Source organism: Zingiber officinale, chromosome 3B, assembly GCF_018446385.1.
Source record: "Zingiber officinale cultivar Zhangliang chromosome 3B, Zo_v1.1, whole genome shotgun sequence".
Classification (NCBI taxonomy): domain Eukaryota; kingdom Viridiplantae; phylum Streptophyta; class Magnoliopsida; order Zingiberales; family Zingiberaceae; genus Zingiber; species Zingiber officinale.
In genome coordinates, this window is record NC_055991.1 from 2,298,637 (window position 1) to 2,321,423 (window position 22,787).

Sequence of the window (22,787 nt, forward strand, 5' to 3'; positions counted from 1 at the left end):
ATTATATGCCTGGGCAAAAATCTGAAGATAGATATATAATGCAAGGCCTACCATTTTTATTTCCATGGGCCTGTCACTTTATGTAAGGGTGGTAATTCGGTTTAAGTTCGGGTTGACGAGTTTAAATTGGCAGGTTGACGGATTAGAAAATGACAACCTGAATCCGATCTGATTATGAATTCGGATCAAACTATTCAACCTGAACCTGATCTGTTTATTTGCACTTGACTCGAATCCGACCCGTTTGACCCGTTTGACCCGTTTGACCCGTTTAACCCGTTGACCCGTTTAACCCGTTTGACCCGAACATGACCTGAATTCAATAAAGAAATTTTGTATATTAAATTAAAAATTAAAAATAACATTTATTTACATAAATTGAAAATACATATCATAAATGATAAAAAATAGCAACATTGCAATCAATAGCACATCTCTATGTTTAGGGTTTTTAACTTTTTTTAATTTGTAATTTTAGTCTAAATTTATAATTATAAACGGGTTCACGTGTTATAATTGGGTCATTTCAGGTTGACCCAAACCCGATCTGTTTATTAATTGGGTCAATTGGGTCGACCCGATTTCGACCCGAACCCGAAACTACTCAATCCTAACCTGATTTTTTCGTGTTCGGTTCGGATCATGTTTTCATGTCTGAGTCAAAAATTACCACCCCTAACTTTATGTGTTTTTCTCATATATATTATTTTTAAAAAAAAATAATTCACCATAAATTTCATATTATTTTAGGATAAAAAACAAGAATTTTCTTTAATCGTTAAGAGTTATGATTTGTGGCTTGTTTATTTGTAACCGTTATGATTTTATATTTGTTATAATCGTATAACAACTACAATTTTTTTTTAAACTGCTATAACGCATGGATTTAGAAAAAAAAAGGAAAAAGATAATAATTAAAAAAAATTACTATTTAATGGTGGAGTATATATGTGTCATTTTATAGGAGGTGGAGTGTTGACCCCCGAGCTAAGTACAATCGAAAAATACTAAGGGACCGTTTGATTTAGGGGAATAAAAGTGGAGAATAAGAATAGCCATAATTGATTGTCATTGTTAATAGAGCTGTAAACAAGCCAAGCCGAGCTGAGCTTTGGGGTGTTCAAGCTTATTTGATAAGGTAACAAAGCCGAGCCGAGCCGAGCTTAAAATGAACCAAGCTTTTGAAATGAGTGTTCAAGCTTGACTTGATTTATTTTTTATGAGCTTGAGCTTGTTTGAAACTTGGCTTGAGCTTGGTTCGTTTAGATGTTATCAAGCTCTCAATTCAAGTTTGGCTTGAGCTTGGTTCGAGCTTGGTTCATTTAGATGTTATCAAACTCTCAATTCAAGGTTGTTTGATTGTTTGAAATTTTTAATTATTTGATTGGTTATTTAGTTTGATAATTTAAATTTATTTATTTATTTATTTTATTGTTTATTTAGCATATTGAAAAGAGTTTTATTAATGAATATGGTTCGTGAATATTTTTCATCAACGTTGTTCACGAACATTGTCCACGAACGTTAATGAGCTGAACACATATGTGTTCAAGCTTGTTTGTTTAGCTTAACGAGCTGTTCAAGCTTGTTTGTTTAATTAATCTTATGTATATTGAACGAACATAAACAAGCTCTTATCAAGCCGAACACCAAGTTTATTCACAAACGCTTGGTTCATTTATAACCCTAATTGTTAATGTTTGGATTACATGAATGAAAATACAAATAAGAGAATGAATCCTTATAATTGGATAATAACTCATTCCCATGTTCCCCCTCAATGAGTCATTACTCTATTTTCAACAATCAAAATATTCTCTTATTCAAAAAATACCCTTAACCTAAAACTGGAATCCCCCCTTAATATCAAATATCAAAATATATTTATTTAATTTTTCTTTCATATCACTTTCTCGTTCTCTCTCATCATATTTTCTCCCTCCTTATTTTATCACATACTTTCTCTCTCCTCAATAATTTCCAGTATACTCTTCCATTTTTTTTTCTCATCATACTTTCTCTCCCCTCAATCTCTCTCATCACACTTTCTTTTCTCATCGCACTTTTCTCTTTCATCATGCTTTCTCTCTCATCACACTTTCTCTCATCTCAATCTCTCTTATCACACTCTCTCATTTTTTTTTTCTTAATACACTTTCTCTTTCATCATGCTTTCTTTCTCATCATATTTTTTCTCTCATCAATCTCTTCCATTACACTCGCTTCCTCTTTTTTTCTCATCACATTTTTTTTCTCATCACACTTTCTCTCTCATCACACTTGCTCTCTCCTCAATCTTTCTCATCACACTCTCTCTCCTCATTTTTCTTCTCATTACACTTTCTCTCTCTTCATCCTCTCCCATTATATTTTCTCTCTCACCATGCTCTCTCCCGTTACACTCTCTTTCTTCATTTTCTCTCTTCATTCTTTCCCATCACACTTTCTCTCTCATCATTATCTTTCATCATATTTTTCTCTCACATCTAATTTTTTTTCTTATTTTCCTTTAAAGATAAAAAAAGGAAATTTTGATAGAAAATATTCAACTAACCAAACATTGCTTTTAAGAGTGATATCCATGCTCATACTTATTCTCATTCCACAATATTATAATTCTCATTCCGATTCCTATTGTTAAGAAAGAATCAAATACCCCCTAAATTGTCATCCAAGTATTTATAAAAGTTTTTCACGGGCGCTAGACTCCCATATTACCTAATTCATCTTAGGAGGTGGAATGCTCGATATGTAAATGAATATAAAACATTTCCTATGGTTAAAAACGAAGAGTGCCTTTCTTTTTTTCCCATTATTTTATATCATCCTCATTAACTTTTGTTTTTACCTCACTACTCGCAATTTGAATTTAAAAAGTATAGATATAAGTACGAGGGTAGCACATATGATATATGATATCTTAGACATAATAATTAGAGGTCAATTTTTTAGAACTGATGATCTAAGATTTACTTTATCATGCGCCTTCCACCTATATATCTATATGAACCTCTCTTCATATCCGTGAGACCTACTTTAGGAGCATTAAGACAACATATCTATTTATTTTATTTTATTTTTTTAAGCATACATATATTTATTATTTTTTTACTTTTAAATATTTTTTATCCTGGAAAAAGCAGGGTAATGCTATATACAATGAATCTTTCTCCAAGACTCTACACAATGGGAATTTTGTGCACTAGATTGTCTTTTTTTTTTTAAAAAAAAAATATTCCTTATCCTAATAGTGTTTTTAAGAGTCAAATTAAAAGTATATGTCGTTTTAAGTTTTTTTTAATAAGTAACCAGCCTAATTAAATTAATTAAATTGTAAAAAATAATTATTCAAATTTGTTTTTTTTTTCAAAAAACTTGTATCGTTGTGATATTATTTTTTAAAAAATATCTCAAACATTTTTTTATTCAATTTCAAATATTATTTTAAAATTTATTTGTTTAGTCAGTAAATTTGATATTATGTATTTTTTAAATTTTATTTATTTACATGCTCTACGAGTCCACGTAATCCGCCGAAAAAACCCTAATCGCCAGCACCTTCTCTTCCTCCTTTAGTAACCCCTCGGCGGCTGCGAGCGATTCCATTGGCGACTCGCGGCAACCTTCTGCGACGATCGGCGATCCAAAGAGAGCCAGCTTCCTCAGCCTCTCTGTTTGACACTGTAAGACCCCTATTTACCGGAACCCTAATCAACGTAGACGAAGAAAAAAGTGATTTAGTCGTTTTAGATCGATCTGGATTCTTCAGTATATGTTGCATCAAATTGTTTCTTTTCAGTTAATTAACGCCGTTACTTCTACTATTGTTTTCCTATTCCTCTGGTTACAGATTTACACATCTGAACCTGGTTTATCTCAATGCAAAGGAGTTGACAATGTTAGTTGGTTCTTAATTATTGTGTGGCATTTGATCTTGTTGGATTTATCTACAGAAGGTTCTCCTCTTCTGTTTAGAAGATGGCAGAGGTTATTTCAATGGCAGATATAGAGGCATCTGCCGCACGCATTGGAATTGATCTCTCTTCCATTAATCTGGATTCAATCCAACTTCCTCCGGGTGAGGATTTTGGGATCCAAAGGTGATGACCATAACCTTGCATGTTGTGTTGCATCCATTAGAGTTTTTTTGTTCTTATTGATTGTGTATTTTTATTCATCAGTGGTGATGATGGAGATTTGTACCAAGATGATCCTTTGGAGTTTGAAGGAGGATTCGGAAACATTATCGTGGTTGACAATTTGCCAGTTGTGCCTCCGGAGAAATTTGAGAAATTGGAAGGTGTGATTCGCAAAATATATAGTCAGATTGGGACAATTAGAGAAGGAGGAATCTGGATGCCAGTTTCCCCAGACACACAAAAGACTCTTGGGTATTGCTTCATTGAATACAACACGGCTCAGGTACTTTGTCCCTATAGTTAAATTATGCTGAACTAGGCGGCAGACTAAAATTTGCATCGTTTTGCTTTTGATTTTAGGAAGCAGAGTTGGCACGAGAAAAAACAAATGGATACAAATTAGATAAATCTCACATATTTGCTGTTAATGTATTGGATGATTTTGAAAAGTACATGAAGGTCCCAGAGGAGTGGAAAGCTTCTGAAATCAAACCATATATGCCTGGGGTAATTTTTTAATCTACTTTTTTCATTTCCTTTATCTCACTCGGTGGCCTGTTGGGTGTCTAAATAAGATCCTCAATTTAATAGTGGCAAATAATACCATATTCTTGGAAAAAATAAATAAAAAATAAAAAAACCTATGACTCAATATATTTTTCTCTAGTTTGAAGATCTCGTCATCACTTTGTAGCTCTTTGGGTTGTGCTGTCTTTTGGGACTGACAGAATTTATGTAGAAAGGTTTTCTTTTTGTGCATACGTGTTAAGGTAGATAACTGTTTAAATACTAGTAATAATATATGCATTATGCAAATAAGACCTTTATTCTGATTACTTTGTAACATTCTAGCATCAGAGGTCTACTGTTGATTGTTAAGATTTAGGTGAGAGACTGGTATATGCATTTTCCTATAACTGTAACTTAAATCAAGGTGGTTATACTGTTTATTCATTGATAATGAGCATTATAGTAAACTCTGTGCAAGAATTGGTCTTTTTACGTAAGCTGGTTTTGATTGTTTTACACATATGACAAGGTCCCTTACTACAAGGAGCTTTAAGATTTCAATCATGGGTCATTGTTCTCTGTAGATCTTTGGAAAATAGCTACCTGAGGAGATTTTTATTCATCTATATGTGTGATTTGATCTTTTTGAGTCTCTTGTTGGATTTACAGAATACCAAGAGGAACTTATTTTGCATTGTAGTTTGTGTTTGGATTAGTTATCTAACATAGATTGGGATATACAAAAGGGGTGGTTTGTGTTTAAAAGTTCTTCTACTACAGGAGAACTTGCAGCAGTGGCTTACTGATGAGAAAGCTAGGGATCAATTCGTCATCCGTGCAGGTTCCAACACTGAAGTTTTCTGGAATGATCCCAGGCAATTAATGCCTGAACTCGTACATCAACGACAAGTAAGGAAATACCTGAACCCTGAAGCTTGTAGCTATTGTATGCAAAGTTAATCTTATGCCTCCTTTCTTGCAGTATTGGACCGAGAGCTTTGTCCAGTGGTCTCCTCTTGGAACCTACTTGGCCACTGTGCATAGGCAGGGTGCTGCTGTCTGGGGTGGTGCTTCTACTTTTAATCGTTTGATGAGATTTGCTCACCCTCAGGTCATATTCATGTTTTACAAGTTTAGTTTGTTATGCAGTTAATGCTAATAATTACTGCTAACAGGTAAGGCAAATTGATTTCTCTCCTAGCGAGAAGTACATCATAACATATAGCAGCCATGAGCCGAGCAACCCCCGGGATTCTCATGTAGGTAGTCAAAAGAGTTAATTCTCTGCTCTTTTTCTGGTCCTTAATTTATTTGTTTTTACTGCAGAGAATTGTTATAAATATTTTTGATGTGAGGACTGGAAAATTGATGCGAGACTTTAAAGGAAATGTTGATGAGTTTGCAACCGGTGGAAGTGGTGGGGTCTCTGGAATTTCATGGCCCGTGTTTAGGTGGTGTTTGAAATTTCATTTGATTTTTCTGATTTAATTTTAAATAATGATGATACTGGTTCCTTTTCCCTTCACTTATTGGCTTTCGTTTTTCAGGTGGGGTGGTGGTAGGGAAGATAAATATTTTGCTAGAATTGGGAAGAATGTCATTGCTGTTTATGAAACTGAGACATTCACTCTTGTCGATAAAAAATCTATGAAGGTTGATAATGTCGTGGACTTCAGTTGGTCTCCCACGGATCCAATATTAGCTCTTTTTGTTCCAGAGCAAGGTGGTGGAAACCAGCCTGCCCGGGTATAGCAAAGCTTATCTTTCTATGTTTTCGTAGTTGTGCTTTTAAACCGGTTGGTCATACTAATCAACAGGTGAGCCTTGTCCAAATACCTGGAAAAGAGGAGCTCAGGCAGAAGAATCTATTCAGCGTAAGCGACTGCAAAGTGTACTGGCAAAACAATGGAGAATATCTAGCTGTGAAGGTTGATAGGTACACGAAAACAAAGAAGAGCACCTACACTGGTTTTGAGCTTTTCCGTATAAAAGAAAGGGATATCCCGATTGAGGTTCTTGAACTGGATAATAAAAATGACAAAATTATAGCCTTCGCATGGGAGCCCAAGGGCCATAGATTTGCTGTTATCCATGGAGATGGTCCACGGCCTGACATTAGCTTCTACTCGATGCGGACTAGTCAAAACACAGGCCGAGTTTCAAAACTCATGACTCTGAAATCGAAGCAGGCAAATGCACTCTACTGGTCTCCTGCTGGCCGTTACATATTGCTTGCTGGCTTGAAAGGTTTCAATGGCCAATTGGAGTTCTATAATGTCGATGAACTAGAAACTATGGCAACAGGGGAGCATTTTATGGCCACTGACATCGAATGGGATCCCACTGGCAGGTAAGTCTTACTCCAGCTGACTATAGGTGTTAAACATTCTTAATTTGTGTCTCAGCCTGTACTTAAATATGCATATTGCTGCTTGTAGATACGTTGCCACCGCTGTCACATCAGTCCATGAGATGGAAAATGGATTCCACATTTGGTCCTTCAATGGAAAGCTGTTATACAGGATATCCAGGGATCATTTCTATCAGGTTAGGCTAAACTTCTTTTCAAAATGATATATTTAATGGCATGGTGCTTCTTCGAATCTTATTATGTTTAAAAACTGAAACAGTTCTTGTGGCGTCCGAGGCCACCCTCCCTCTTAACTACTGAAAAGGAGGAAGAGATTGCTAAAAACCTGAAGAAATACAGTAAGAAGTACGAAGCAGAGGACCAGGATGTATCGATGCAGTTGAATGAGCAGGACCGAAAGAAGAGGAAGATGTTGCAGGATCAGTGGAATGAGTGGGTGGCCAAGTGGAAGCAGTGGCATGAAGAAGAGAGGCAATTCAGGATACAGCTGAGGGATGGGGAAGCCAGTGACGAGGAGGAAGAGTACGAAGCAAAAGAAGTTGAAGTGGAAGAAGTACTTGATGTTTCGGAAGAGATTGTTGCAGACCAAGATTGATGTCTTGCGCGCTAGCTATCTGTCGGAGTTTTCATCTATATTTTTGCACTAGATCTTATTTCTTTTTGTTGATGTATTGTGTGCTTGGATGCTCGCTTAGTCTCTAAGTAGATTGTTGTTTCCAAACAGAATTGACTACCTCATCACAAAATTCTCACTAATTTATTATCAACCCATTTGTTCTTCACTTCAACACCAATGTTTTCCTTTTCGATGAATACTTATCATGTCAGCGTTTGGGTCTTGGGCCTCTTGGCCAATTCCAAGTCTATTAGATGATCAGTGTGTGATTTTTTATAAGTTTCAGTTACGTTAATAAAATTTTACTTTTAGATTTTAGAATTTAGAATTTGAGTTATATATAGTATTAAATATAAAAAAATTTAAATAGTTTTTTTTTTTTTTAAAGTATTCATGAATGTACAGGATAATAAATATTTATTAAAATGTTATCTTATTTATTTATCTTATGGTACTCACTATCAAGTATATAAATTAAAAATAAAATTGTACAAGGTATTAAATATATATATATATATATATAGTAATTTTAGTTCCGGTCATGCGTGACATCATGAGCGACTGAGTATAGTCAGGATGCCTGACTCATTTTTAGATCTTTGGATCACTTCTGATGCCCTGAAACCTTAGGCGACTGAGTGCAGTCAGGTGATTTCGGACGCCCAAAAATGAGTTGGGCATTTTGACTACACTTAGTCGACCATGGTGTGCACACCCTTATGTGAACTACCGTGGGCGACATTCGACGTGGACACCTGATATGACCAAAATCTATTTTTTTTAATCTCTCTCTTCTTCGCATGAACTAAAGTCCTAAACCCTCTTCGCCTCTCTACCACTCCTCTCTTCTCCCTAGTTTCAACCCTAGACACATGTCATCTTGTTCAACTCTCAACTTGCGGCAATGAGTTAGGGTTTTCGTTGAAACTATACTGGTCGTCTCTCTCCTCTCCTTTTGTTCTCGTGTTTCAGAATGACACAAGAAGGTGTTGCAAAGGTATGTTGAGTGTTTGTCTTTTATTCATCGTAGTTTCTAAGAACCAACTGTTTAACATTCACTGCGAGATTACTTTGGTGCTTAATTTCGAAGAAGAACACCACCCTAAAAGCATGTCTAAACAATTCTGAACATGATAATGTTGGTTTTCAAAAATGGATACATTGATGTTGGTTTTCAAAAATCAATACCAATGTGGTACTGGTTTGCGAAAACCAGCACCACATTTGCTAGTTTTCAAAAATGGACAATGTGGTGCTGATTTTTGAAAACCAACACCACCCAATGTTAATAAATAGAGAAATCCGACCAACGTGGTTTAGTATCTATTTGAAAAACCAACATCGTTGTAGTACTACAATATGAAAACTAGCACCACTCCAACATACTGATAAAGACATAGAAGTCAGAAGATATAGTGTTATATTAATGTCAAAATCTTAAAACCATTATTTGTGCATATGTACATTTGTTTATTTATGTTAATAATATATATTTTGAATAATTCTAGTCATCAGTTGATATTGGTCATAAACTCCAATGGACTAATGTTTTAAGTCACTTTAATGGTTTTTCTGGCCGCCCAACAATGACAGTAAAGGATTGTGGGTCTGTTCGTTTACATGATCGACACAAAGTGATCATTAAACAATCCCATTTTGCTATTTTTTTTTGACATATGAGATATTCAACAAATTCATGGTCTGTTGATGAATATATTTCAAAGTTGGGATTCAACATCTCAAACCTTTATATTTTTAGATATATATTTTAGTTTTGAAAGTTAGAAGCACATAATAGAAAACTAATCATTTTAAATTTTCAAGTGTTCTAGTTGCTTTCACTAGAAGAAATGTATTTCTGTTGCTTGGTATTTCAGATAGAGGTGCTTTCGTTCCTATGAACTCAACTAATGCATTGAGTGATCTCTTTCTTGCTCACTTCTCTAATAAAAAAAATCTACTAGATCAAGAATTGAGGAGTTGCTTAAACTCTATTCTCATAGAGTTGAAGTAGATGATGATGTTTTAATATTTTGTAAATTATACATTTTGTATATATTTGTTTGTGTTATTTTCTTCTAGTACATATAAGGTTCCATTAGATATTGTAGATGATTTTGAAAATCTTAGATTCAATTGGATTGAAGCGATTCATCAATTTATTGCTCTCGAATTACCTACCATCGAGGATATTTTTCTATCTAGTCAGACATATCAAACGACCACTTCAGTTTCATACCTAAAGAGATTTGCTGATCTTTTGACTGTAAGTTTTTTTTAATGATAAATATGATTTTTTATATAGACATTATTATGTATGTAAGATTGCGTATAATGAAGTAGGCATGATTTTTAGAGCATGTCCCAATCTAGAAACCATATAATACTGAAGGTGCACAAATAAATAAGTGGAGGTCCACACCTTCACATATTAGTAAGGTGAGAGTTTTGTTGGATTAAGTCTCACTTGAAGAGGTAAATATCGAAGACTAACACCTAACTTTCATTTACAGTTTCTAAAAAATTATTTCTAATTTAATACGTTATTAGTGAACTAGTCCCTACCCCTTCTGAAAATATATTGGTAAAAAATCTCCCTTACCTTGATAATACTCCACATCTATTAGAGACATCACCGGTATATGATATAGAAGCCAGATGCCCAAGTGATACTGAATGCTCTAATTGTATTATTCATCATAACAGAATCAAGGAGCTAATAATGGAGAACATGCAACTAAATGAAAGGGTGAAAGAATTACTTGTAAGAATAGAAAAGCAAGGCATCTTGGCTTAATCAAGCGACCCTGTAGTTATAGGGATATGACCGATGTGGGTGCATGCTAGAACGCGTTTCGTAAATATGCGTAGTGGAAAATAAAACAATAATAATTCCTAAATTATTACATCACACATACCACATACATACAATGATACAATATGTCAAACATGATCGTATAATTAAAATTTTATGAAAAATAAATTTACACTAGGTATACCTTACAGATGACCTGTAATAAGAAGGGTATCAACCGTAGCAAGGTTGTCGAACCTCACCTCTATTCGTATCCACGCCGAGCTCCTCAAGACAACTCTTTAAGTACAAGTTTCTCCTTCGGAAGTTACTAGTCACGAGCGAAGAAGAGAAATCAAGAGAAAGAAGAAGCAAACAAGGAAGATGTCTCTTCCTTGCTTGGTGGTCACGACAACAAGGAGAAGGATCTCCTTGTTGGCCGACGGCAAAGAGAGGGGAGAGGGAGAAAAGGATTAAGTTTCCAAAAATCCAATCAACAAAATAATGAAACTTGTGTCTAATTCTCTCCTAATTTCATCTATATATAATCTTCTTTAATAAGTTGGATTAGAAAGCTCAAATCCAACCCATTATCCCTTAACTAAAAATTAGCCCATTAACCCCTTGGTTTGGTTTACAACTAAACCAAGTTGGTTCATGACTAATTCATGATTAAACTAAATATGGTCCAACTCTTCCATAAGAGATGTTGCCCATCCACGCTTCTATTATAAATATTTCCATATTTGTCTTATGTATGGTTCAACCAAACATTTATCACTTGATCTAAGAATCTTATTTTTTAACTTGTTTTACATCTTTTAGAGACTCGTTAGTGCGTGTGACTCAATAAGTTCCCGGTTTATCTTGGTTGTCTATAATTTGTTGGTGCGAGAAGCATCCGACGATCGAACTTTAGTTTTGATAATGACAAAGGAATTCAAAGTTAAGATTACTTGTTATCTAATATGTTCATGGAGCTTGCAGGAAAGTCCTAAGTGATACTTAGGCAAAAGTCCTAGCTGCGGTTAGGCAAGGTGAAAACCCTAGGGGGTGGTAACCCTAGGTGAAGGAAAAAACCTAAGGGGGGGGGGGGGTAACCTTAGGTCCTAGGGGGTGGTAACCCTAGGTGGAGAAAAACCCTAAGGGGCGGCAACGTTAGGTCCTAGGGGGTGGTAACCCTAGGTGAAGAAAAATCCTAGGGGCGGTAACCTTAGTTCCTAGGGGTGGTAACCCTAGGCGAAAAGTCCAGTTGGTCTGGAGGACCAGACTAGCACCAGGGAATCTCTCCCGAGGAGAGTAGGTGAGGACGCGTTCCCCGTAGAGGAAACAGTAGGCGTCGGGTCGACCTAAGGTTTCCGGTCGGAAATCTGAAGTCATACCCAGACAGTCCGATGACTGTCAAACTCTTAATTTATCATGTTTATATCAGTTCTAATATTTGTCTTGCAGGGTAGGTTATTGTTTTTGAGCTAACACATCTTGCAGGTACAAGAAACCAAAGTTAAGCCTCGGATGAATAGTATCCGAGGCGCCTTCATGGAGCTTGGAGGCGCCTCGGGTACAAGCCGAAGTCAGCTGTCCAGAGGAGCTGGAGGCGCCTTGGACCAAGGCTTGAAGGCGCCTTGAAGAGGCTTGAAGGCGCCTTAAACCAGATAAGGTGCGACCAGTTCAGTGCTGATCCACACGTGCGACTCGGCAACCTGGAGGCGCCTTGGACAAGCGTGGAGGCGCCTTCAGCACAGTATAAAAGATGGTCTCGAGGCAGAACTCAAATAATCAAGTTCTAAGCTTCCTTTCTTCAACGTGCTGCTAACGAGACGACCTAGAAGTGCTGCAAATTGACACCGACGACCCGGAGCTCCGAATCTTCAGTTTTTCCTACTGTCGTTGGTATAACTTAGTCGCTTCTTTTAATCATTGTATTTTATCTTGTAAACACATTAATGAGTTTATAGTTGTTGCCCACCGGAAGCGATCAACGATCGCGGGCCTTGGAGTAGGAGTCGTCACAGGCTTCGAACCAAGTAACTCCTCGAGTTCTTGTGTGATTGTCTTTTTGTTTCCACTGCTTTAACTCTCGAACGATTTCCGACTCTGAAACGAGTGAAAGCCATGAGCGCTATTCACCCCTTACTCCATGCATCCTGGTTCCACCAAGATGTACCAAGACGTGAAACAGAGGTTCTGGTGGTCTGAACTCAAAAGAGACTTTGCTAAATATGTCAGTACCTGCCTGACATGCCAGAGAGTCAAAGCAGAACACCAGAGACCGGGAGGAATGTTACAATCTCTTCCAATACCAGAGTGGAAGTGGGAAGACATATCCATGGACTTTATAACAGGTCTTCCAAGAACTACAAATGGATATGACGCAATATGGGTAGTAGTGGACAGATTGACTAAGTCTGTTCATTTCCTAGCCATCAAGGTGTCCCACTCTATAGAGCAGTTGGTACAACTGTACGTCAAGGAAGTGATCAGACTTCATGGAGTTCCTAAATATATTGTTTCTGATAGAGATGAGCGCTTCACCTCTCACTTTTGGGAGTGTGTTCAGACTGCACTAGGCACCAAACTCAAGTTCAGTACAGCCTTCCATCCTCAGACTGATGGACAGACAGAGCGAGTAAATCAGATCTTAGAAGATATGCTCAGGGCTTGTGCACTGGATTTCAAGGGAAGTTGGTGCAAGTATCTGTGCTTAGCTGAATTTGCCTACAACAACAGCTATCAGGCCACCATCAAGATGACACCATATGAGGTATTGTATGGCAGGAAGTGTAGATCACCTATTTGCTGGCAAGAAGCAGGTGAGAAAAAAAAGAAATGGAAGTAGAGCTGGGCATCCAGACAGAGATGATAGATGAGACCATTCAGGCTATCCATAAAATCAGACAGAGAATTGAGACTGCCCAGAGTAGACAGAAGAGTTATGCTAACACACGCCGTAGGCCACTGGAATTCCAAGTAGGAGATTCAGTCTTTCTCAAGGTCGCTCCTATGAAGGGAGTGATGAGATTTGGCAAGAAGGGCAAATTAAGTCCTCGCTACGTAGGACCTTACCTGATCATAGAGAGGATTGGGAAAGTAGCTTACAAGCTGGACTTACCACAAGACATGTCAGCAATATATAATGTATTTCATGTCTCCATGCTAACGAAGTGTCTCCACGACCCTAGCCAAGTGATTGAGCTTCAGTCAGTGCAGATTCAGGAGGATCTTAGCTATGAGAGCAGACCCACACAGATAGTGTACATAGAAGTTAAGAGACTAAGGAATAAAGAAGTACCACTAGTGAAGGTCATCTGGCAGAACCAGAAGCACGAGGAAGTCACTTGGGAGCGTGAGGCCAGTATGAGACAAAAATATCCAGAACTATTCTAAGTTCGAGGACGAACTTTTTATAAGGTATGGGGGATTGTAACGACCCAATTTTCCCTATTTCAAGTTTTAAAAGTCCTTATTAATACTTAAAAATGCTATAGAAATATTCTAGAGATTTTTAGAGTATTTTTATGTAATTTTTGGAAGTCATTTGATATTTTTTACAAAACGAGAGAAGTTTTGACAAAAATAATGTCCAAGCCGAGATTCGAATCGGAGACCTCGGACCGAACCAAACCTTAACCGAATCCAGCTAGCCAACTGTTCCGCAAGTGTTTCGTGAACAATTAGAGAGCGGAAGAAATTTAAGTAGTAATAGACGATAGAAATACCGAGAGTTATAAAAGGGATAAGTTAGGGGAAATTTGGAGATATTATTTTCCCTAAACTTAATTCCCCTCCCCTTCTCCCTTGCGACGGCGGTCTCCTCTCTTGGGCGAAAAGGGGCGACGGCGCTAGGGCTTCACTTCGACGACCGGCGAGAGGCTCTTTCCGACGGGCTTCCACAAATCCGCAACCACCTCGTCAAGGAGAACACGCGGATAGGAAGGGATCGCCGAGATCTTCACCTCCTCCGAACCCTAGAACCATTCCGTCGGTTGTTAGTGCAAGAACAAGTGTAAGTACTACTCACCTGTGGCAGGAGTAGCTCCGAGCTTTAGGTTTTCGTTTCCTTGCTCACGGAATTTGCGGTGCCGAATAGATGATGCTAGGGTTTGCTTTTCATTCTTTCCTTCAGTTGATGCTTAGATATTTTGTCATGTATTCTAAGTTTTCGGTTGGACCTTGTAGCTAATTTTCCCAAGTAGCAGAGACAACTTGCACTTAAGCAGGAAGTTTCGGTTGCCTTTGAGTATTCGGGTTTTCCTTTCCTTGCTTATAGAACCTGTCGAACAGAGATTACATTGCTAGGGATTTAGTTGGTTTTGGGTTCTTTCCTTTCTCTGTTTGTCAAGCCGAACAGTCATACCTATTTGCATGAGAATTTTGAGTTTTGTGATTGATATGCTTCAATTGTGATAATCCGAACAGCCCTCTAATTCTAGCACGTAGTTCATGTTTTAAGCATGTCTTTAGCACTTCAGTGTTATATCCTTGTGCATTTACCTACTGCCCATAAATTCCAGCAAGTTTGGTTTTCTTTTGGGCCATGCAAATGGGCATAAACAGCCCTTGATCTTTAGCATTTCAATCTTAGGTAATCCTGGTTAATTAGTAGGCATGATCAGCAGTTTATCTAAGTGGCAATATTAGTTTTTGGTGCTATTCTTGAATACGAATAACCCTATTTCTTTCCAGCATTACAATTCTGAATTCTTTGCTTATTTTGGTTAGCATGAACAGCCATATTATAAGGATTCGAGATTTGTTTGTCTTGCTACCTTATCTAGCATCCCAGTATTTAGTTCCTTGCAGTTTTGTAATCTTCCTGTACTACCGTAAGCATGAATAGCATTTTCCTTACTACTCAAAGAGCAAGAACAACCCTTATTTAGTTAGAATGAGTTTAGCATTTTCCTTGCTACTCAAAAAGGCAAGAACAACCTTAACTTAAAGTATGTAGTGTTAGTTTCTTGGTTTCTTGAACATGAACAACTATTAAGCTTATCTTGTAGTTTGATTGACTTGGCTTTATTTTTATAGCATGCTCAGTTAGTTGCAATTCTCTACTTGTTAGATATACTTACAGTGTTCTAGTAAGCTCTATTAGGGAATTATGAGAAGTTATGAGTAGAGAAAAGACCAAGGTCTAGTTAGAAAAGATAACAAGTAATTTAAAGTAAGAGGCTAGTACCCGACTTCCAAGGTCGTCGTTAAACAAATCCAGGTGACCAATTCTAAGGTCTTGGCCCTGGTAAGACCAAGGTCTTTACCCTCATAGGACTGGAGGCTCGCTACCTCAGTCTCTATTAGGGAGCGCACATTTGGTACTAAGCCTGGGCCCAAGAAAGAGAAGAAGAAAGTTAAATATTAATTTCAAGTATAAGACTATAAGTAAATGAAACAAGTATCACCTATGTTTAGAACCAGCAAAGTTTAGCTCTTATAATTCTAAGCATACAGTATTAGTTTTCATTTGCTTTCCTTATGAGTCTATTGAGCATGATTAGCTTTATTTCCAGCATGTAGATTTATTCTTGTATATCATGAGTATGCAGATTATTTTGGTGCTTTACTATTAGATGAGCATGAGTAGCTTTTCTTTTTAACATTTCAGTTTTAGCATCCTTTGTATTTTATGCACTTTCGAGTTTTTGTGAGATAGTTTAGTACTTACTAAGCAATTCGCTTATAGATTTATTTTCCTCCTACTACAGATAAAAGAAAAGCTAAAGTATATGAAGGAAGACGACAAGGTGGTGGTGGTGATGGTGTGTGATGTTCAGAACCATGGAAGCTTGGGACCTTGCTAAAGAATTTGTTCAGATTAATTCTTTATTTAAGTTGTTAAGAAAATTTTGCATGTTCGGATTGGTTTTGGTATGGTAGGCTGGCACTTGCAGTTATACAAGAGTTTTACTACTCCTGGTAGTTTGGAATTAAAGGTTAATTGTTTTAGTTTAGTTTATATACTTCGCATGGTTTCGGATTTTTGGAAGTATGAAGGGATTTAGGCTTGTTTCCTTGTTAAGATATTTCGGTTTCCATGAAAGGTGCTTATTTACAATTACATTAATGCTTTTATTTAGTTCTATAGTCCTGTGAAGGTTGGGAATTTTATAGCTGGAAAGGTTGGTTTGTTTCCTTGCTTCAATTAATATGAACGGTGCATGTTTGCAATTATGGAAGTGCCTTAATTTAGTCTATGTAGCCTTGTATTGTTTCCGATTAATGTTGCTGGTAAGGTTCAGATTTGTTCTTGCTATGCTATCATGTTCTTCTATATCTTGTATGGTTCTGGATTATTATGACTAGTAAAGTTAGGTGTATTTTCTTTTTATGACACCATGTTTTGGTTAAATCAAAAGTACATGATTCAACCATGTTAATGCTCAAAGTGAATGATAGACTTTGTATATTTCGAACATGATAAGAAAGGGTTATATTCTGTTTTTTTTATTACAAAAAAAAAAGTTGTAGATTTTAAGTATTACTAATATTAGCATAAGTAACACTAGTAAGTAGAATAATAGTTAAGTAACGGTCACCTTTAGAGAGTAGTCAAGGAAGGTGGGTCGTTACATAATTAAATGATTAACCTAGAAATATAAAAATGAGAATGTATGAGAGACATGATATTATTTATGTAAACAATTTATATAAAAACTCGCTTATTTATCAAATTTAAACACCCTTATTTTTAAATTCAGGAGATTGTAGGTTTTCTCCAAGTGAATTGATATCCACTATAGATAAGAATAACCTTGACTTTGGCCAACAAACCATTCTTAGCTATAGCGATAGGTAACAAGTTCACCGATTGCATATCACTTATATGCAACTATCACACTATGCTAGCAATTGATTGATCTTCGCATAAACATCGATGAGAAAGCGTAACGAGATGAAGAGTTGGGGACGGCAGGCGATGACTCTGGAGGAAAGATAGGCGACAACTTCAGGGGAGGTGAATAACAACGGATATGAGAAAACCAAAGCAGATACCGAAGAAATCTAGTCAAAAATACCTTCCAACGACGAGAATAGCAGGTGGAAGCTAGATCTGAGAACCCCAAAGCAGATCTAGGGAAGATTCTGATGAATTAGGGCACTGTGACAAAGAAAACCACAGATCAATACTCCGGTGAATGCTGTCGCCTCCTGCGCACTATGGAACCAACCGACAAAATGTTAGTGACCTAAAACTGGGGTGGGAATCCCTGGCTAGGCCCTCCAACGCTCAAGTTAGTCACCTCCGTTCTCAGTAGGAAGAAAAAGAAGAACTACAGTAAAACTGAAGTGGAACTAGGGTTTTGGTGGTGGAGTTGCATGTACCTTGCCAACGGAGAGGATTCCCCCTTTATACCACCTCATATAACTTCTGCGATCATGAGGTGGACCCCGGTTGTTAGAGTTTGTTATGAGATAACGTAAGTACCTGCAATAATAGTTTAAGGAATCTTTTTTGTACTCCAGATGTACCTTCTTTGTTGTCTAGCGCACTTATAGAAGTTTCTAGAAGCTGTTTCCCGCTAAATTAACCAAATTGTCATATGATCATATATTATTCTCATACATCACATATATTTAGTTATAATACTCCTTACTGGCTATGTTTATGAGATTTAGTAAGTGCGAATGTATTCATGCCGGGTCAGATTCTGCCAAGTCGATCTTGTACTAATAGCCTTATAAAAGTACGTGTATATCTGTTCACTTGCCCGAGATTATATTACCGATCGTATTGTGCCTATGTCTGACTGGATGCTTCCAAGCCGAGTCCCTTTCGACAATCTTGGTTCGTATGTCTGCTCGATCGCTCGAGATTATATTACCGAACGAGTTATGTGTATGTTCGATCGGACTTCTACTACCGAACGTGTTATACCTATGTCTGACCGGATATTTCCAAGCCGAGCCTCTTATGACAACCTTGGTTCGTATGTTTGCTCGATCACCCGGGATTAAATTACCGAACGAGTTATGTGCATGCTCGACCGAATATTTCCCAGTCAGGCACATTCTATCCATCTTAGTTTGTATATTTGCTCGCTCGCCCGAGATTATATTACCGAACGAGTTATGTGTATGCTCGACCGGGCTTCTACTACCGAGCGTGTTATACCTATGTCTGGCCGGATATTTCCAAATCAAATCAGTGAGGGTATTTAAGTGTGATTGTTTGAATGGAAAGTATGAGCTTCTAATTTACTTTGGAGAAAATAAATATGTTTTGTTTTGTTTAGTTTAGAGTGAGGATCGTTCTGGGATGTATAGAAAGATCCATATATATTGCACAATACTAGTGTCATGTTTTTTTTAATCAAAATATATATGCACAATAATTGTTTGGTTTATCGTGAATTTTATAATCTTTAGTTTGTACTGATTAAGTTAGGGAACATTAATGATGGTCACAATAAAAAGTAAAAGTTGAAAGCTAAATGTTTTTTTTTAAAGCTGGCAGTAGCTAATTAATGCCATCCCCCGACAAGAAGCAAAGCGGCGAAGGAAGAGATCAGATGAGCTACAGAGAATGCCTGCCTGCCTGCGTATCTGCCTGTGAGGATTTAATTTATTCGTGCATGCCAGGCTTTACGCTTTAATTAACGTGCTCGATGGCGCGCAGGGCTTGTGCATGATGGCGCGCAGGGCTTGTGCATGTATGTATATATATATATATATATATATATCGCAGGGCTTGTGCATGTATATATATAGATATATATAGCAAAATTCTCATTGGGCATACTTAAATAATTTAGGATAAAAATGAAAAAGCTTCCTTTAGAACTATTTTCATAAAAGTATCTTTATTTAAAATTAAAATCAAATAATGTATCGTCTAAAAATATTTTTATTTTAGTTAAAATTATTATTTTAATTTCGTTAAAATTGTTATATCTTAGTATTTTTTTTAATCCACTTTAATTAAAGTCGATGGTGACACAAACAAAAACAAAAACAAAAGGTAAAAGTCGAAGATTAAGCGATGTTTCTTTAGCTGGCAGAAGCTAGTTAATTAATGCCATTCCCCGACGAGAAGCATATTAAGCTGCGATGCCTGCCTGCGTGGATTTAATTTATTCTCGGTGCATGCATGGCTTTACGCTTTAATTAACGTGCTCGATCGCGCGCATGACTTGTGTGTATATATATATATACCCACACATCAACTATCGAAAAGAAACATATCGACATAATATATATATCATTCTATTAGTTAAATTTCCTATACATACATATATATACCGCCTTGGACATGCCATCGCCGCTGTTGTCGCCGATGGACATGCCGCAGCCGATGGAGATAAATGAGCTGGAAAAGATGGAGGTGGATCGACCTCATAACTACGATGAGCACAGGTACGAAAAGGTGGCGCGGCTCATTAATAAAGAAACAACGTCTTATGATGATCTTGCGAGAGAGGTGGTTGGTGAAGCGTGTCGCGACACGGCGCCGTTGAACCTGATGATGGACTCAGTGCTCCACGAAGTGATCGCCAAGAGGAAGACCCTCCTGACCGTCGCCATCGTCGACCTTCCGGATGCATTGAACCACAGAATTCTCCGCCACCAGAACTACTACGGCGACACGCCGCTGCACATTGCGGCCGAGATCGGCGACAGCAAAGTGGCGAAGGCCTTGTTAGAGAGGGACGGAAGCCTCGCGCACAATAAGAACAAGTATGTGCATGTGTTAGTGTTTGTTATTCACTTAATTAGCTGGCTGGTTAATATAATTCGGTGATGATCGATAGGAAGGGGGAGACGGCGCTGCACAAGGCGGTGCAGTTCGGGCACCTAGACGTGTTCAACATCATCATCGATGCGGGAGGCGACGAAATGGCCTCCGTTCGGACCGGCGACGGATCCACTATCTTGCACTACGCCATCATGCACGACCAGACAGGTAGTATATATCCTTTCAATTCACAACGCTAGCTAGCTTTAATTTGTTTGTAAGATTAAGTTAGACTACAAGTACTAGCTCCTTAATTTATCTGCTTAATTAATTGACGAAATGATATTAAAATAATGGCCAAGTCATGCATTTACGTACGCGCATGCAGAGGAAGCTTTGGCCATCGCAAAGAAATTTCCGGACTTGATACTGTCACGAAACGCTGGCGGGGCCTCCCCGTTACAAATAATGGCGGCCTTTTACAAAAAATCATCCAAAACCAAAACTCATGAAACATTGATTTCTCACCTTTACGCCAGCTGTATCGGGGAAGGAGTAGTAAAATCAGATGAAGAAAGTGGCAACAGAGACGTACGTATGAATTACTAATTTTACTCCATTAAATTGGTATATATATATCGATATATATTTGAAAAAGGACAAGCGCTAATTATCATATGTATAATTAAGTTTGAAAATTAAGGATAAATATTTTATTAGAGCTAGGTTGATATATCGCGCTTAATTTCCAGGGACAAAGCAGAGGAAATTGGTGGTCGCACTTGCCAGGTATTTAATTGTTTAATTAATTATGCTATTGATTAATTAATTGCTACTGATTAAATTTATCGAGCTAGGGTGGGGAAAATGTTGGATCGTCCATGTGATTAACAATCTACGTGAGTTTCGTTTCCGAGAAACTAAATTTAAACTATTTTTTAATGAATAATTAATAATGTAATTTATTAGTTGCTGAATATATATAATATATCATATTTCAGGAAGAATAAAGGTGAAAGAGAGAGAGGAGACGTCAAACCTCGCGGAGCTCCTGAAACAGTTAGTCCGGAACGAGGACTTCGGATTCTACGTCAAGGGATTCATACCTCAAACATCAGACTACCATTCCGCGGGAGATAGAGGAAGCCTTATGAGGAACGTCTCGGGCATTGATACCGCTGATCATCTGTACGAGGTGATGCGGGAGCTCGTGAAGAGTGCAAGCAGGCCGTCGGATGACGAGGTGACGGAAGCGAGCGATAGGAGGATATGGGAGGAGTCTCCGCTGATCACCGGCGTCAAGTTCGGCCTCGACGAGTTCGTGATCAAAATCCTCCAATGGAGCCCACGGTCGGCCACCTACGTCGGTTACGACGGCATGAACGTGCTCCAGGCCGCCGTCAAGTATCACCGGAGGCACGTCGTGCTGGCCATCAAAGAGGACAAGCGGCTGCCGACGTGGTTGTTCACCGATCTGGAGTCCGACACCAAGAACTCCCTTCTCCATATCGCAGCTTCCGGCAATACCTTCAAGAAGGAAATAATGGTCGACCCCCTGCGCCTGCACGATGAACTCGAATGGTTTGAGGTAGGTAGCAATTAGATCCTATAAATTAGTAATTCATCATCAGATCGACTTCAAAAATACTGGGCGAAATATATAATTTATGAATAAACGTCAAAATTATGTTAAAGAGCTGTGGCGGCGGCCGGCCGCCGGCGATGTTTTTACAGATGCTGGAAAAGATCGTTCCTAAAGAGCTGTTGAACTACCGAAACAGAGGACAGAAGACTGCCCAGGAGGTGTTCGACGAGAAGCACAAGGAGATGCTGAAGGACTGCAGGACGGAGCTGGTGGACATTGGCCGGACCTGCGCCCCGCTGGTGGCGGCGGCGGTGTTCACCTCCAGTTTCTACATCCCCGGCGAGAACAACCGGGAGAACAACCGACTGGCCTTCAAGATCTTCTCACGCGTGTACGTGGTGGGCTTCTCCTGCGCCACCACCGCGCTGGTCCTGTACCTGCTGCTGATGGTGATGCCGTACAAGCAGCGGGACTTCCGGCGGGTGGTGCCGTTGAACTATCTGATGGCGAGCATCTTGCTGACCATGTCCCTGTCCACCTTCAGCATCGCCTTCGCCTGCAACATGTACATGCAAATCTACGGCAATAATAAGAAGACCTACGCTGACTTGGCGACGCTGATGCTCGAGCTCCTCGTCGTTCCCTTCATCTACTGCTTTGCTCACTTATTCTGTGGAGGCAGTGGAGCCTTCTGGAGAGCTTGTTTATTCCTTAAACGTCTCGCCAGGTAATTAATTAATTCTATGTTCTATCTCATTAAATAAATATATATGAACTTGATCATATATAATTCATGATTTAATTTGTGTGTCAAAAACTTCTTGATTTTGTACATGGCAATTCATGACAAGATCATTAATTGCTTTGTTTGTCTTCGTGTGTGTGTGGATTTTGATTGCCAATGGTGAATTCTAATAAAGTTAATTTCTCCGATTGATAAAATTATTGAGTTCCAACACAAACATTTTATGGAGCTAGGGGATTTCTTTTACAGTTAATTATTATCCAAAAAATAAAGAAAAAGGGGGAAAAAAGTAATTTTACTAGCATTTTTTCACATAACTGTATGCTCCCCCCAATCTTCTAGTTGACATTTGAC

At 38.1% G+C, this 22,787-nt stretch overlaps 2 protein-coding genes across 3 annotated transcripts; both read left to right on the forward strand.

The window, feature by feature from the left end:
• Positions 1-3,517: 3,517 nt before the first annotated feature.
• Positions 3,518-7,787, forward strand: LOC122055501 (eukaryotic translation initiation factor 3 subunit B-like). Of its 2 annotated transcripts, none has more exons than XM_042616966.1 (12): positions 3,518-3,683; positions 3,851-4,100; positions 4,182-4,422; positions 4,500-4,646; positions 5,430-5,558; positions 5,632-5,760; positions 5,825-5,908; positions 5,976-6,100; positions 6,197-6,395; positions 6,467-6,999; positions 7,088-7,196; positions 7,280-7,787. In XM_042616966.1, exons 2-12 carry the CDS (start codon positions 3,979-3,981, stop codon positions 7,613-7,615), a joined length of 2,154 nt encoding a protein of 717 aa, XP_042472900.1. In that variant the 5' UTR covers positions 3,518-3,683; positions 3,851-3,978; the 3' UTR covers positions 7,616-7,787. The 2 variants fall into 2 exon arrangements, with proteins under 2 accessions (XP_042472900.1, XP_042472899.1); XM_042616965.1 differs by having other exon boundaries at positions 3,954-4,100.
• An 11,823-nt stretch (positions 7,788-19,610) lies between these two features.
• On the forward strand, positions 19,611-22,522 carry LOC121968002. Its single transcript, XM_042518528.1, has 7 exons — positions 19,611-20,105; positions 20,180-20,331; positions 20,492-20,694; positions 20,856-20,892; positions 20,961-21,002; positions 21,105-21,691; positions 21,838-22,522. The coding sequence occupies exons 1-7, from the start codon at positions 19,681-19,683 to the stop codon at positions 22,417-22,419; spliced, it is 2,028 nt and encodes a 675-aa protein (XP_042374462.1). The 5' UTR covers positions 19,611-19,680; the 3' UTR covers positions 22,420-22,522.
• Positions 22,523-22,787: the final 265 nt, after the last annotated feature.

Coding starts and splice junctions, on each gene's coding strand:
- LOC121968002 (XM_042518528.1), top strand. CDS start 19,681: ATGCCATCGCCGCTGTTGTCGCCGATGGACATGCCGCAGCCGATGGAG. Junction 21,003..21,104: donor CCATGTGATTAACAATCTAC/GTGAGTTTCGTT, acceptor ATCATATTTCAG/GAAGAATAAAGGTGAAAGAG. Junction 21,692..21,837: donor ATGAACTCGAATGGTTTGAG/GTAGGTAGCAAT, acceptor ATGTTTTTACAG/ATGCTGGAAAAGATCGTTCC.
- LOC122055501 (XM_042616966.1), top strand. CDS start 3,979: ATGGCAGAGGTTATTTCAATGGCAGATATAGAGGCATCTGCCGCACGC. Junction 4,101..4,181: donor GAGGATTTTGGGATCCAAAG/GTGATGACCATA, acceptor TTTATTCATCAG/TGGTGATGATGGAGATTTGT. Junction 4,647..5,429: donor TCAAACCATATATGCCTGGG/GTAATTTTTTAA, acceptor CTTCTACTACAG/GAGAACTTGCAGCAGTGGCT.